General features: G+C 45.7%; 1 protein-coding gene across 7 annotated transcripts in view; it reads right to left on the bottom strand.

The window, feature by feature from the left end:
• Nucleotides 1-15114, bottom strand: part of LOC134447334 (pleckstrin homology domain-containing family A member 5-like) — a 159379-nt gene that overhangs the window by 49502 nt on the left and 94763 nt on the right. For all 7 annotated transcript variants that reach the window (XM_063196751.1, XM_063196753.1, XM_063196750.1 and 4 more), the window contains exons 4-6: nucleotides 12212-12295; nucleotides 2073-2202; nucleotides 1636-1740 (exon numbers count right to left, since the gene is read on the bottom strand). In XM_063196751.1, coding sequence (XP_063052821.1) covers nucleotides 1636-1740; nucleotides 2073-2202; nucleotides 12212-12295 — 319 coding nt within the window. The remainder of the gene's footprint in view (nucleotides 1-1635; nucleotides 1741-2072; nucleotides 2203-12211; nucleotides 12296-15114) is intronic.

Here is a 15114-nt window from a genome sequence, read left to right on the forward strand (position 1 = left end):
GTCCTTTATTGAAAGGAGGGTGGAGGCAGCAGAGTCTAAAGCCGGGTGGAGTAGAGTAGACACAAACCAAAAGGAGGACTGACAGGCAGCCGGGGAGAGGAAGAGAGAAGAGTAAAGAGTACGAACACAAGAAGAAGGAAAGCCAGCAAGACAGAAGACAGCAGGAGAGGAAACTGTTCAAAGGGCACATGCCTTCACCTTTTCAAACAGTGCTGCAGAGAGAGAGAGAGAGAGAGAGAGAGAGAGAGAGAGAGAGAGAGAGAGAGAGAGAGAGAGAGAGAGAGAGAGTGGGAGAGCGAAAGCGAAAGCGAGAGAGAAAGGGCACGAGAGAGAAAGTGTGAGGCATAGACAGCTCTTGACAGAGACAGAGAGAACTCCAAACGTAAAGAGACAAAAACTGAGAGGCTTAAAGGAGGAGAGGAGAGGCCGTTGAGGACGAGAGGAGAGGAGAGGAGGGGAAAGGAGAGGAGAGGAGGGGAAAGTAGAGGAAAGGAGAGGAGAGGAGAGGAGAGGAGAGTAGAGGAGAGGAGAGGAGAGGAGAGTAGAGGAGGGTAAAGGAGATGAGAGGCGTGCGTGCCCCTGGCTGTGGTTTGGGGAGCTGCAGGGCGGGGCGGCTGCTATTGAGTGGCACGGGGCCAGCAGGGCTGCAGAGGACTACAAAGCAGAGCCCAGGCATTCACAGCACACACACACACACACACACACACACACACACACACACACACACACACACACACACACACACACACACACACACACACACACACACACACACACACACACACACACACACACACACACACACACACACACACCACACACACACACACACACACACACACACACACACACACACACACACACACACGAGCGCGCGCACACACACACTGGACACACGCACGCGCACAAACGCATTCACACACACAGGCGCACGCACACCAGCCGCGCGTATGCACACACACACAGGCAGGCACAAGTGCGCACACACACACACACACACAGCTGCGGCACTCTAAGGAGACTTGAAGGAGAGGCCGGTGTCTTTGTGAAACGCCTCTCTATTGTGCACCGCACCGAGGGAGGGAGCGTATGGCTACTCCGAGACCAAAATCGGCCCAAATGAAAGATGGAAGAAAAAGGTGCCGGTATGCTTGCTGCAAGATACGCGAGCGCGTGCACGATTCGTTCATGAACGCGTTAACATGCGTATTTAATGTCAATTTCGCGCGCGTTGGACACGGCAGCCAAATGCGTGCGTCAGGTGCAATAGGCTATCTTCAAACTCGCTGGGGGCGATCGTAAGATAGACTGCGCAGTTCCACGCGTGTGCTTGATATGAAAACGACAATGGCAGCAACTTTTAAGAGCGTCTCATTGAGTTTGTCCGCCAGTATTTTGCGTCTTGGTCAACTGCTTTTGAAGCAAGCATGTGATGCCGGTTGCTCGCGGTGACATGCGTAATTTAGAGCTCGCAGCAAGCATACCGGCACCTAAAGAGTTCTGAGAACATTTGCCCAAATCGAGGAGGTGGGTGGGTTTTTAGGAGAAACACAGCTGCGGACAAAAACAGAGCCGAGTTGCTGATACGAATACTAATGCAAAAAAAGGCTAAAACTACAAGACCACTTCACTCACCTGTTTGTAAAGCCAGTTGCTTTTAATGATGGGGGCATTTGGGTTTCTCTTGATGGAGTTGGACCTTTTGCCAAAATTATGGATCTTTTTAGAAGGTCTGGATGGCTGGAAAATGCAAAATAACAGTGCGAGGAAACAAAACAAAATAGAAACAAGTAAGAACTTCATAATTCATCTCTTATCACAAAGCAAAATAAAAATGGTTACTGTATAGTTAAATGTTCATGTTGACAACATTGATGTTATAAATGGACACTGAGAATGATAAAAAAAAACATGCAAACCATATCAATAGCTTCATCTATTCTTCAATGTGTGTGTGTGTGTGTGTGTGTGTGTGTGTGTGTGTGTGTGTGTGTGTGTGTGTGTGTGTGTGTGTGTGTGTGTGTGTGTGTGTGTGTGTGTGTGTGTGTGTGTGTGTGTGTTCTGTGTCTTACTCTCTGTGAGCCGGCGGGGCTGTTGGGGTAGGGGGCGTAGTCTCCCGAGCCCCCAGTGTAGTTGGACGTCTCACTCATGGTGCTCACTGGACGCTCCTTCTTCTCATTCGCCTGCTGATTGGGAGTGGGCCTGAGGAGAGGAGAGGAGAGGAGAGGAGAGGAGAGGAGAGGAGAGGAGAGGAGAGGAGAGGAGAGGAGAGGAGAGGAGAGGAGAGGAGACAACAACACAGAGAGGTATTGAGGAGGCTGAAAGGGAGGATCCGATGCATCCCAGAGCATCCGTGGGACGTGCAGTACAGCTGGCACGCAGCCTAATCTACAGAGGTCGAGGGCAGGCCTGGAGTTCACGTCTGATTGTGGCGCAATAGCGGAACAGAGAAAGGCCTGATGAGGACGCGCTGTGTATTTGTGCGTGTGCGTGTGTGTTTCTGATGAGGACTTGTCTTGTCTAGCAGTGACCCCCAATGATCCCTGTGCTGTGCTGGGCTGGGGCTGAGGCTGGATGTGAGATGGATGTTGCTCAATCTTCTCCTTCCTAACCCCGCTGTGGCTCCAAACTTTTGGCCTCTAATGAGACACTCCCCCTCGCTCTCTATGTCTGGTCAGAGCACTCCTCATTTGGAGGAGTCCAAAAGAACGAGGGATGAGGAGGAGGAGGAGGACAACAAGGAGGGGTAGCAGCAAAGTTCACTCTGCAGAATGTAGCCAATTACTTCCCTCATGTCATTACAGATAAGGTCCTCCATGTCACTGCACTCTAAATTGGCAGCAAACTTTTGCTTCTCATACATTTAGCTTCAACGGTAGCTGAATTTGGTTGTGTATTGAGGAACAACTTGAAAACAACTGAAGGAGTAGTTCCTTTTACAAATGCAGAAAATGCAGTGTGTACAGATGCAAAACAAAGCCTGTCAAAGCTGACTAAAGAGGAAAATACGCTGTGCTGTTGAGGACTTGAATACTAAGCTGTAAATATTGTAAATAAGGATCTAAATATTTAAAGACTGCAATAACAAATGGCAGCAGATAACACAAAACAGAAATTGGGGCAAAAAAAACCTGCCTCACTCACACACCCTTCCACCCAATGAAACATATGCGTAGCGTGTGCTGGTTACCTCAGTCAGAGCTTTTGATAATTCCCAACTCATCCACACAGTATTTCATGAACTGATGTATGAGGTTTATGATGTCTGTTTGAATCACTCTTAGGGTTTTTATTTTACTTCCGACATGTAAAAGTTTTATCGTTTACCTGACAGACATGCTTTAACGGTATGACTTCCATCTTCATCAGAATTATCCACACAGTAATTCACACAGTAACTCATCACATTACACACATGCTTCACACAGTATGACACAGCTTTGCTCAATAACCAGAGGAGAGAACAGGACAAAGTGACATTTGGTCACAACATCTACATTTGACGTTAGCATTCCCGTGCAGAACAAGAGACGATAAGAGGGGTGATCTACCACAGACGTTATAAATAAAAAACACAGACGTTATAATAATAGCTAAATAACATACACATCACCGCACAGCATACAACATAGAACACATGGCACAGAAAGACAACATATAAAGACATCCTGTTTACCCTGTAACTGAAATCACCCAAGTAGTATGTTAACACTGGACGCTAGCAGTCCTGCAATAAGAACACAAGAATGCCTTATCCTCTTAAAATGCTAATCGTACAGTATGCTAGTGTTATAGTGTAGCCAGAGGCGTTCTATTTGGGAACTAAGAAAATCTTTGGTGTAGCTCCAGTTAACTAACAGTAACTGTAGAAGCGATCTGGGAAAGGCAGGGAGAAGGATCATTAGTAGAACAGGGTATGGTATTCCATTGCTGGCTTAGGTTCTGCGGTGCCAGCAAACTCGGTCATTGACCTGGATCTGATTTCGGAGTTAAATCAATACTGCATCACTTAGTGATTCACAGTAGCCAGTAGTGCCATAGTAGGGTTGTTTGTTTCTTTTTTCTTTTATTTCTTTAACCCCCACAGCTGATTGGAATGTCTGTCATTGTGTTGGTGCCTATCCAAGTGAAACGATATGTGCATGAGAAAGTGTTTTTTGGCCCTGCCATGGCTCAAACGGTAGGGCACTGCACTGTTATGTTGGGGAGTCGGGTTCGATTCCCCACCTGAGGTCATTTCCTTAGCCTCCACCATCTCTCTCCCTCTCCCACTCGCTTCCTGTCTCCATCTCATATTGTCCGGTCAAATAAAGGCATGAAACCCTGTAAAAAATACATTAAAAAAAAGAATGCGTTTTGTTGTTTATTAACACCAATCCCATGGTTTTGCCATGCCAGGAGGAGCATCTGAAATATGCGGCTGCATGCATCCACGTCAACTTGTCTCCTGTCCCGCCGACATACACGAGGGCTTGAATGGAGCGTGTGACTTGAAGGCAGGCTGAGTGCAGACTGCTGAGTATTGTCGCCCCTGTCTCACAGGCACTGCGGCGTACCACCACTGCTGATCTCTGGGATCGCACCAGCATGCCAATGAGGTAGACCTCCAAAACTAATTGAGGAGGGAGGCATATAGGCTCTTTAGACGCCTCCGGGGGGAAGAAAAGTTTTGTCAAGTCTGTCTGAGCAAATACAGTGCCCTCCATAATTATTGGCACCCCTGGTTGAGATGTGTTAAAAGCCTTAAAATAAATTCAGTGTTTATTGCAGAAGAATACTGTCACACTGAAATTTGTAGGAAAATGTAGCCTTCAACTCAAATGAATTGTAAGAAAATAAAAAAATCCCTGACTAAAAAATAATTATTTTTCATTAAATCACCACAATGTCCACAATTATTTGGCACCCCTTAACTATCCAGGAAATAAATAATTGAAGCATTTCTGTCATTTCTTCAATTCTACAGTAGTTTACAAAGTTTACACCAGAGTATGTAGGAACAGGAACATTTAATTAGTAATTTCATCACTTCCTTTTCCCTGGGGTATAAATATGACGTGACACCGAGGCCATTTCTCTTATCCACTCTTAAACATGGGAAAGACAAAGGAACACAGCATACAAGTGAGGCAGATTTGCGTCACCTTCACAGGTCAGGCCTTCACAGCTAGCAAGACAAGAGATTGCCACTCAACTGCAGCTGCCCATATCCACTGTGAGATGAATAATTAAGAAGTTCAAAAACAAACTGGAACAGTAGGTAACACAACGGACCTGGACGAGGACCCAGTTATTTTGCCACCACGCACAGTGAGGAGGATGGTAAGAGAAATCAAAAGATCTCCAAAGCTCACTGTTAGAATTACAACAACAATGGTAGCATCCTGGGTCACAAAGTCTCCAAATCAACCATCAGGCGCTGTCCTACACGCTGTCTACACGCCAACAAGCTGTTTGGGAGGCAGCACGGAGAAAACCTTTCCTCACTCACAATCATAAATGCAAGCGTTCTGAGTTCGCCAAGCCAAGCGGTATTGGGGCTTCAACTGGGACCGTGTGCTTTGGTCAGATGAGACCAAGATTGAGCTTTTTGGCAACCAACACTCTAAGTGGGTCTGGCGTACCACGAAAGATGTGCATGCTGAAAAGCACCTCATACCCACTGTGAAGTATGGGGGTGGGTCAGTGATGCTGTGGGGCTTGTTTCGCTTCCAAAGGCCCCTGGGAAAGGCCCTTGTTAGGGTGCATGGCATCATGAATGCTTTGAAATACCAGGACATTTTAAATCAAAATCTGTTGCCCTCTGCCCGAAAGCTGAAGCTGGGTCATCACTGGGTCGTCACTGGGTCTTTCAGCAAGACAATGACCCTAAACATATGGCCAAATCTACACAGAAATGGTTCACCAGACACAAAATCAAGCTCCTCCCATGGCCATCTCAGTCCCCTGACCTCAACCCCATTGAGAACCTGTGGGGTGAGCTGAAGAGGAGAGTACAGAGGAGAGGACCCAGGTCTCTGGATGATTTAAGTAGAGATTCTGCAAAGAGGAAAGTGCTGAAGATCCCTCTTTCCGTCTTTTCCCATCTTGTGAAACATTATAGGAGAAGATTAGGTGCTGTTTTGTTGGCAAAAGGGGGTTGTACAAAATATTAACACCAGGGGTGCTAATAATTGTGACACACATTATTTGATGTCAAATAATTATTTCTTTATGTGGGATTTTTTCCCCACTGAATAAATGCAATTGTATTGAAGGTTGGATTTTTCTCTTTTTTTCCATTAAGGTCCCATATTATTTAGAAAAAAAATAAAATAATTGGAAGCTAAAAAACACATCTCAACCAGGGGTGCCAATAATTATGGAGGGCACTGTATATACCGAGGAAAACTCTGGATTAAAGGCAGGACCCTTGACAATAGTCTGCTTCTGACCACTGAAAGTATATGTGACACCCCACACCTTGCATTAAATATTAAAATGGCTGTGTGTATGAGTGACAGAAAAAGGTGTTTCGACAACAGATGCTTGTTTTCCTGCACTTTGACATGGCCATAGTTCTAATATCTTACTATTTACATGCCACTTGGAAATATAAATCACTACAGACAGTTTAACTATGCAGAAACGATAGCATGATTGTCAAGGAATCAAAAAAGAAAGGGAAAAAAAGCATGCAGCTCATACAGACACAATCCATCCAATGGTGGATTTCAGTCTATTTCATGGCCTCATAATGTGTCGTTCTGGAACATTTTCAGGTGAATGAATCTCACACAAGTCTCTCAGTGCTGCCATTCTCAATGTGTCTTGGAAGCGTTCATATTTATACATCGAGGTGTCCTCTGGTGAATCACTAACCCAAGACGCACATTAATGCTGGGTCGGTGTGAAAGGCCTCCATGAGTTTCTTTGCAAGCACCGGGGGAGCCACCAGTACAAAAAAAGTGCTCTTATTCTGATCACATTATTGCTCCAGACTCTGCTTTTAACCGGTAGAGCGGTTTTTAAAGGCCGGGCTGTCAGGAAACGCTTCAATTCAGTGCACATATTAATCCCGACTCTTTACAGTAAATACCTCACTGGTTCACTGAATTGGAGATATTTTTCCTGCTAGATTGGTGTTATTTCGTTAGGAAAGCCAAGCATGCCTGGGTCTCAGGTACAGTGTCGGAGCAGAGGGCGCCAGCTGGCCAGAGCTTTGTTTGGGCTCCAACTCTTCTTTCTGCAGCTGTGGAGCGTAAGCCCATGGGCATCAGGGCTTTCATGGGGGCCTGTGCGCATAACTGGCACCCTGGCTATTCCTATTGAGGAACACACACACACATGAATAGTTACGAGGGTGTACGTGTAGCCAGTGAAAACAAGGACTGATGGACACACTTGCACACACAGACAAAAAAAAAAGATCCTCTCCTGCATCAGCAGTCTCTTGTATGCCTAATGTGTGCACGCACATGTGTGAGTGTGTGTGTGTGTGTGTGTGTGTGTGTGTGTGTGTGTGTGTGTGTGCAAGTGTGTACGTGTGCGTACATGTGTGCGTATGTGTGTGCGTGCGTGTATCTGTGTGTGTGTGTTTGTCGGGTCCCTCAGTAGCCAAAGAGAAAGACTAGAGAGAGAGAGAGAGAGAGAGAGAGAGAGAGAGAGAGAGAGAGAGAGGCCCTGTGGTCCACACACAGACAGCGGGACCTGGGACAGTGTGTGCATGTGCATGTGCGTGTGCGTGTGCCCTGGGTCGGTCAGTGTTGGTGACTATGCAGTTTTCGGATGCGGCGACTCAGCACTGGGCGCATCAATGGCTGGCAGCTTTGGGTGCTTTTGTCTTAAGGGGCCAACCACTTGGCTCTCCTCTCCTCTCACCACACCAGACCACCGCAGCTCACCGGACCACACACAAAACATGACAGCAGGGACAAAAACAGAGACCAAAGAGATGGACGGACGAACGAAGGACAACATGTTGTTCAAGGCCAGTCAACCAACTGACTAACCGACCACACAAAACACATGATGTTTGCATTTCATACAGACACCACGGCATAGCGAGGGAATCTTACCTGTTTAGCCTGCTGGTTTCAAAAACAAAACAACAACAGAAAAAAGGGGAATATGAGAGGTGTTTTTATGGTGTTAACATGACCATGTTGACATTTCAGACCATGCTTGCAGAGCAAATCAGTCAAGCACTGAGGTTAGCACTTTGGTTAGGAGGGTGTTACATGCCTCACGTCGCCGGGTCGCCCCATGAGAGTTGAGCCTGAACTGTGAAGTGATTTTGGCTTCAAATATATCATCCAAACCTCCGCCACCAGCAGCACCCCAAACACACACTGACACTACACTCTAAGCTGTGAAATTTGGCGCGTTTACACAGTTGAGGTGATTGGCAGAGTAATTATCTTAATCTAATATTACTTGCAGATTCCTTCCTAGTCTAAGAATCATTTACGATTTACATTTGTAAAGTAAGTAAGACTAAGACCAGGGCTCTAAATTAACTTTTTTCATCACTATCCAAATTGGCCAGTAGATGCTAATTTACTAGACCAACACATACTCACTAATGTGCTAAAGTGGCTAGTAGTATGTTGGTCTTTTCTATCCGCCAAACTGAAATTTCACCAGCATTTGGTTGGTTGGGTGGTGTTAATTTAGAGCCCTGACTAAGAAGACTATAATGAAATTGCATCAGATTTGATGCAAAAAGCAACATTTTTCTATATGCTAATCAGAGAAGTAAGATGTAGATGATGAAATGCTTAATGTTAACAGGGCTGGAATTTCTGTAAATTAAGTTGTTCGATAACACAAAATTGATTTATGTAATGATTGTTGATAGTCAAATAAATAATGTAATGAAAAGGGAAATGGGTTATTGGAAATGATATCTATGCAACCCACTAGGATGGTGTACAAACAGGCATTACCTGTGTAAGACAGGACGAACGATTTTCCCACAATTCAGGCTAAAAAGCAAAAACAGAGCAAAAGGGAGAAACAGTAAAGCTTTAGCATGAGTCAGCCTGCTCCTTCAATACACATGGCACACACTGGGTCAAGTACTGGCCCGGAAAATATAACCGGACAGCATAGCCCACTTGGACCCATGCAAAGACAAAGAAGGACAAAGAGACACGGTGAACTACAAAGGTGGCCAGTCTAGACAGACGAGATAGCATCTTATCTGGTGACAAGAAAAACACAGCCAACACACGAGCACGTAAGCAGCGGCCCTGATTTGGAAACCATATCAGAAACAGACAATATATTCCTTGCTGCTGGGTGACAAGTGTACTGCAGGTTGAAAACAGAAAGGCTTAAGTAAAAAGAACAGCGCCATACAAAAGCAGACATCTCTCCGGTGAACACTGCAGGTTGGAGTTGAGGAGCTGCATTTGTTCTTTGCTTATTATAGGTATGCTGCAGTCAGCAAGAACATCTACACACATGCTTTCTGCTGAAAAGAGTCAAAGAGTAAAAAAAAGGAATAACAGAATACACCAAAGTTCTCAGATGCTGACGTGCCTGCAAAAACAAACATCTTTTGACAAGATTGCATTTGATCACAAGCTATTGCAATACCATCTGTGTTTCCTGAGATTTGGGCATTCCTATTTGTCCAGGAGTCGATCTGACTGGACTAGACTACTTGGACAGCAAGTCAAGCTCCATGTTACATTATAATCATCTTCCTCACAGCCTTCCTTCCGGCACTCAGCCCTTCAGGGAGGCATGAACCCACTAACTGAGTGACTGCTGAAGAATGTGATGTGGATAGGAAAGAGGACCATGTGACACTTGTAAACGCCAACCCTATTTAGAATGGAAATATGAAAAGACGTTTGTCTCTTTATAAAGTAACATTTGGCTTCTTTCCAACGGTTTACTCCCCCAGATCTACTATAATAAATAGTTTAGGAAAAACCACAAGAGTACAAAATATGGGATTGTGATTTCAAAATTTTGTTAAGGAAACGCTGTGCATTCTTACATGGCCACAAAATGGCCCCTTGCTGGACAGGGATGCTTTTCCATATCCATTTACATGCGTATTAAGGCATAGTAAAATGAAACGTTGCTCATCAGAGTGGGTCCACAAGGGAATATGTTTATGTTTACAAAGTTGCTCATTATGGTGGAGTACAAACTTTTTATTTAGGCTCCACCGCACTGATGGGTGAGCGACATTTAGGGGACGCATATATTGCTTAACATCAGCTAAACATCGCAAATACTACACCCAAAAATAGTTTCGTGACTTTTCTGAAATAGAGAGCAAACTAAACTAAACTTAAAAAAAAAAAACTTTGGGAGAATGTTGAGCAGAGAAACTTTTTTTGCTGCAGTATGGAAGAGGCGAGGCGAGGCGAGTGGAGTGAGCATCTCCTCGGTTCCCCCTGCTACACCCGTGCTGCTAGTGGGCTGCTGCTATTTAGGCCAATTCATCAGGAGCTGCCTGCTGCAGCTGGCAGGAAAGGTGAAACAGTGAAGGAGGCAGGAGGAGGCTGAGGCTAACAGTCATCTCCCCACAGACCCACCCTGCCCACTCGCCGTGAAGAACTACCTGCTACTACTGCTGCTACCAGGGAAGCCGACAGGGGCGGCGGAAGACAAAGGGGTGAGTTGTCCCGGGCCCAAGGGAGAAAGTAGGCCCAGAATGGTGTCCTCATCATTACATTATAATATGTGTTGGAGTTGGACCCAGGGCCCTTTTAGTTGATTTTGTCCCGGGCCTGGCCAAAGCTGTCAGCTGCCCTGGCTACTACTGCAGCAGAGCAGGCACAGGAAAACACGTATTGGTTTGGCAAGACGTCTCAAACTTAACACTTGGATGCCAAATGCTGGACGCTGACGGGGGAGGAGCTTTTGGTGAGTGGAGGAGGAGAAGTAGCCACCTACAGCTGCAGCGCGTCAATGTGGACAAATGGCCTCATTTCACTGATTTGCTGCAGTGCTGAATTTCAGAGGCAGAACAAACACATTTATTAGGAGAGCAGGGCCGACGATACATAAAGTTTGGTGCATGACGTGCCAAGTTACTGTAGCCAAGGCACCAAGGAGGTCCCCCCCCCTAATATGCTACTTTATTTAGAGGGGTAGAAAGGGCAGGTCTAGTGCAGAGCAATATATTTAGCCAGAGCACTGGTCGCAAACAACCAGTGATGCAATTCTGCATAGAAAAACACCAATGTGAAAATTAGGGATCTATAAGTTAGGTGATAATGATGTGTTTTGGCCATCCACAATATTATAATTGAAAATATTACTCATGAAGATAAAGCTTTAAACTAATTGAGTTCACTTGTCTGTTGTAAACCCCTTTAATGAGGTACGCTTCACCTTTTCTCATCTTAATGTAGCCTTCCCTATCAAAACAGGAATCAATGTGCGCAAGTATCTCCGGAAACATAACCTAATAACAGGCCCAGAGGCCAATGCTCCAGAGGCAGCCACTAGGTCATCTGTTTACATTTTCAGCTCCAATTTAATCACCGGAACAATAACAAGAATTTAATTTCCTACGTTATTGCCCTACTGATGTATCCTGCTGCAGCCTCATATAGTAGAGGTGTGGCAGAAATGGGAGTCAGGGAGGGAGAGAGAGAGAGGGAGAAAAATGCAACCGTACATAACCTCCAGGGCGAAGGGAAAACAAGAGAGCACACTCCCTCCATCACTAGCAGACCCTCGCCTCGTCTGCAGCACAATGGCTGTTTTATTCCACTGCTCCTGCTAGGGGAGTCTTCCCAGACACATTATCTCAGATACAGTACAGTGCAGCTATAAGGAGAAAAACATCTGAGCAGCAGCGGCGTGGGCGAACCTCCCTCTCAATTGCTCCTTTCAAATAATATAACTAGATTAACAAACCAACACATCACTCACACGGCAGACATCACTTGATCAAAACACATCACATGGTCAATGAGAGAGAACAATTCAGAGACTGGAAAAGAGACATCAGCAGAATGTCACAATGATGACAGACTGTGCATTCCAGATTCATCCACCCACCCCTGCGAACACATTCGTCCAAATAAGAGAAGCATTGAACGCCTAAAGTAGAGTCATGATGTCAACTCTACTCGCCGAAGAGCTGTTTTGACACAATCTCTATCTTGGAAAAGGAAGTGGGAGTCATTGCTGAAGTGCTGAAAAAAAATGCTACCCGGTAACATTCCCCATCAGTGAGCAATGTAAAGGGACTTACTGTTCGTTGACGACAAAGATGCAGTTGTCTTGAGACGGGGTGCCTGTGACCGGGTGCTTGCAGGTCACCTTGCGCTCATTGTGGCTGTGGAAAGACAGAAGAAAAGAAAGCGAGAGAGAAAGACAGAGAGAGAAGAAAAGAGGGGAGAGAAATAAAAACAATGTCAGGATCCATCAACAGTGCAATACCTTACTTGTCAGAGGATCTTAGCCGTCACTTCTTAAACATGCACTCTGGGTTGGCAAGGAGTGAGGGTGTAAATATTGCGCAAGTGACTGTCAGATTCCACAGAGAGAAGGCGTCTCTCACTTCTCCTCCCCTACACTCTGGACCACAACTGTTTGTCAGTTTAAAAAAGGTATATTACCAGTGACATGCTTAAAAGTCAGGCTGACTTCTCTCCCAAATATAAAGTTAACTGAAAAGTAACTTTGTTTTGGCCCCATGTTACTTTATCTCCATGTTTGACTGAGTGCGGGTGTGAACTCTGTGTCATTTTGTTTGCCTCATTTGCTTAATAAGGAAACCAATTTGTATATAAACAAAGATAAACCATCGGACATGTAAAAATCCAACTGCCTTACACAGTACACGTACTACCCAATAGTCACAGGAGTAAACCCAGCAGCATTGCCGACCCGGTTCAATTAAGCGTTCCAAAAGCTTAACCTCATGAGCCCCCGCCCCGTTCAATGACACGCACCATGATCTGAAAGACTCTGCTTTATAAACATAATGACTAATGGTGGTTTGGTGTTGCATTCATCTAAACGGAGTGATATGAGGGCCTTCCAAACTGTCAGGGAGAACTAAAACCGCACAAAAGAACACATAGCCAGAAGACGAAGACGAAGACTAAGACTAAGACTAAGACAATGACAAAGACTAAGACTAAGACGAAGAAGAAGACGAAGAAGAAGACGAAGAAGAAGACGAAGAGGAGGAAGAGGAAGAGGAAGAGGAAGAAGAAGAAGAAGAAGACGATGAAGACGATGAAGACGACGAAGACGAAGAAGAAGAAGAAGGAGAAACAACTCATTTTCATTCCGCTCAGTGTTAGCTCTCAAAGCTCATTTCCCCCTTCCAGACAGACCAAGCTAACCAGAGCGAAAACAATCAGAGCCTCCAGTCAGGATAGAAAGATGGGCTGAGCCACAAAGCTAAAAGCTATACGCTAAATCTAATCCGCCGTGCCATTGCACACAATTAAGCCCTGCAACCACAAGTCCATAAACCATAACGCAAGCAGGCAACATCTCAATTCAAACTAATAGCTGAACAACTAAATAAATGAATACATAAATAAACAATGCTAACAGCGATACATAATGCTGGATGATCCACAGGAGGAGTGTGTGGAGGACAACAAAGATCGTCTATTTAATAGACCCTATTAGAGTAAGATACATCAAGCCCATTGTTGTGCAAACCGCCACCAAACACCACAGAAAGAGAAGAGGGAGGGGACAATGCCCTCTTGGGAGACCAAACTTGAGCACGTTCCTTTGCATTGGGTAGGCAGAGTTTGAATGATCTTTCTCTAATAGAAGATCCTTTGAGGACAACTTCAGCACCCTGCTCCTCTCTCCTTCCTGACATTGAGATCAGCAGGAGGCTCCAGTCAGCCAGCCAGCCGGCAGCAGCTGTGCTCGGGCGTGTCTCTTGCCCTGCACACGGCGTACCTCCCTCACTACTTCAATTCAATGCACAGAGCAGAGGCACCAGCTCTTGCCTGTAAGCAACCTGTGTTGAGGAGGTGGTGTCTCTCTCCCTGCACACTGCGTACTTTACTACCCTTCAATGCTCAGAGGCAATAGGTGCATCATGCATGCAGCAAGCAGCGTGTCTCTTACTCTGCACTGCACTACTTCACTACACTAAACTTTAATGCTCAGAGGCACTAACTGCAGCATGTAAGCCATCCATGCTCGAGTGTGCCTCTTGCCCTGCACTGTGTACTGCACAACACTAAACTTTAATGCTCAGAGGCACTAGGTGCAGCATGTAAGCTGGCTATGATGGGAAAGGCAGTGTCTCTTGCTCTGCACATTGCGTACTGTGTGTGTGCTGCATACTTCACTACTACACTACACTTCAAAGCACAGAGACACCGGCTGCAGCATGCCATCTATGATGGGCATCAATGAGACGTCAGCTAATGTCAGCACTGTAGTGATCAAAGACAGCCACAAGAGTATATTGAAACACTTATATGGAACAATATTACTGCATTTAATGTTATCTGGTAACAAAACAATAGTCATTAAGCCATGTAGACACAGCAGTCTGGTCAATGAAGGATAAGCAAGACAGCCCGTTTGCTGTATGCTAGCTTGCTGAGATCACACTGTCTTTAAAGCAGCTGGTCTGCCCTGGCTAAGTGACCTCTCCTTCGGCTGAAAATCAGAGCCGTTTCGCTGGATAGCCTCCACCTGAAACTACAGTATCTCAGAGTGGTGAAATTCACACCATCACAACGCCACAACTGGCAGCTGAGTCGAACATTCTAAGCAATGCCCTTATCCGTACGGCTGTCCGGCTGGTCCAATCTAACAACAGCTGTTGAGTGCCTTACTTTCTTACTGGTTACCTCCGCCAAAGAGGTTATGTTTTTGGTCGCTTCCTGTTATGTGTTGTGTGGATGGCCAGGTGGCATTCAATTTTCCCTTTGGGGATTAATAGTCTCTCTCTTAGGGGTTTGGGGGGCACAGTCTACTCATCTCTACAAAGCAGCACATCTTGACAGAACACCCGCTCATCCAGAGCCAGCGTGCTAGTCCAGAGCCACAATTAGAGCCCCCCGCCCCGCCCCATCACGGCCATAAATTAGCAGCTAACTAACAATTACTGCCTGTGGCATGCTGAGGGTCGACCACGCGGCAACTGGGGGAAAGGTGGGGCAA

Source organism: Engraulis encrasicolus, chromosome 4, assembly GCF_034702125.1.
Source record: "Engraulis encrasicolus isolate BLACKSEA-1 chromosome 4, IST_EnEncr_1.0, whole genome shotgun sequence".
In the NCBI taxonomy this organism is placed as follows: Eukaryota; Metazoa; Chordata; class Actinopteri; order Clupeiformes; family Engraulidae; genus Engraulis; species Engraulis encrasicolus.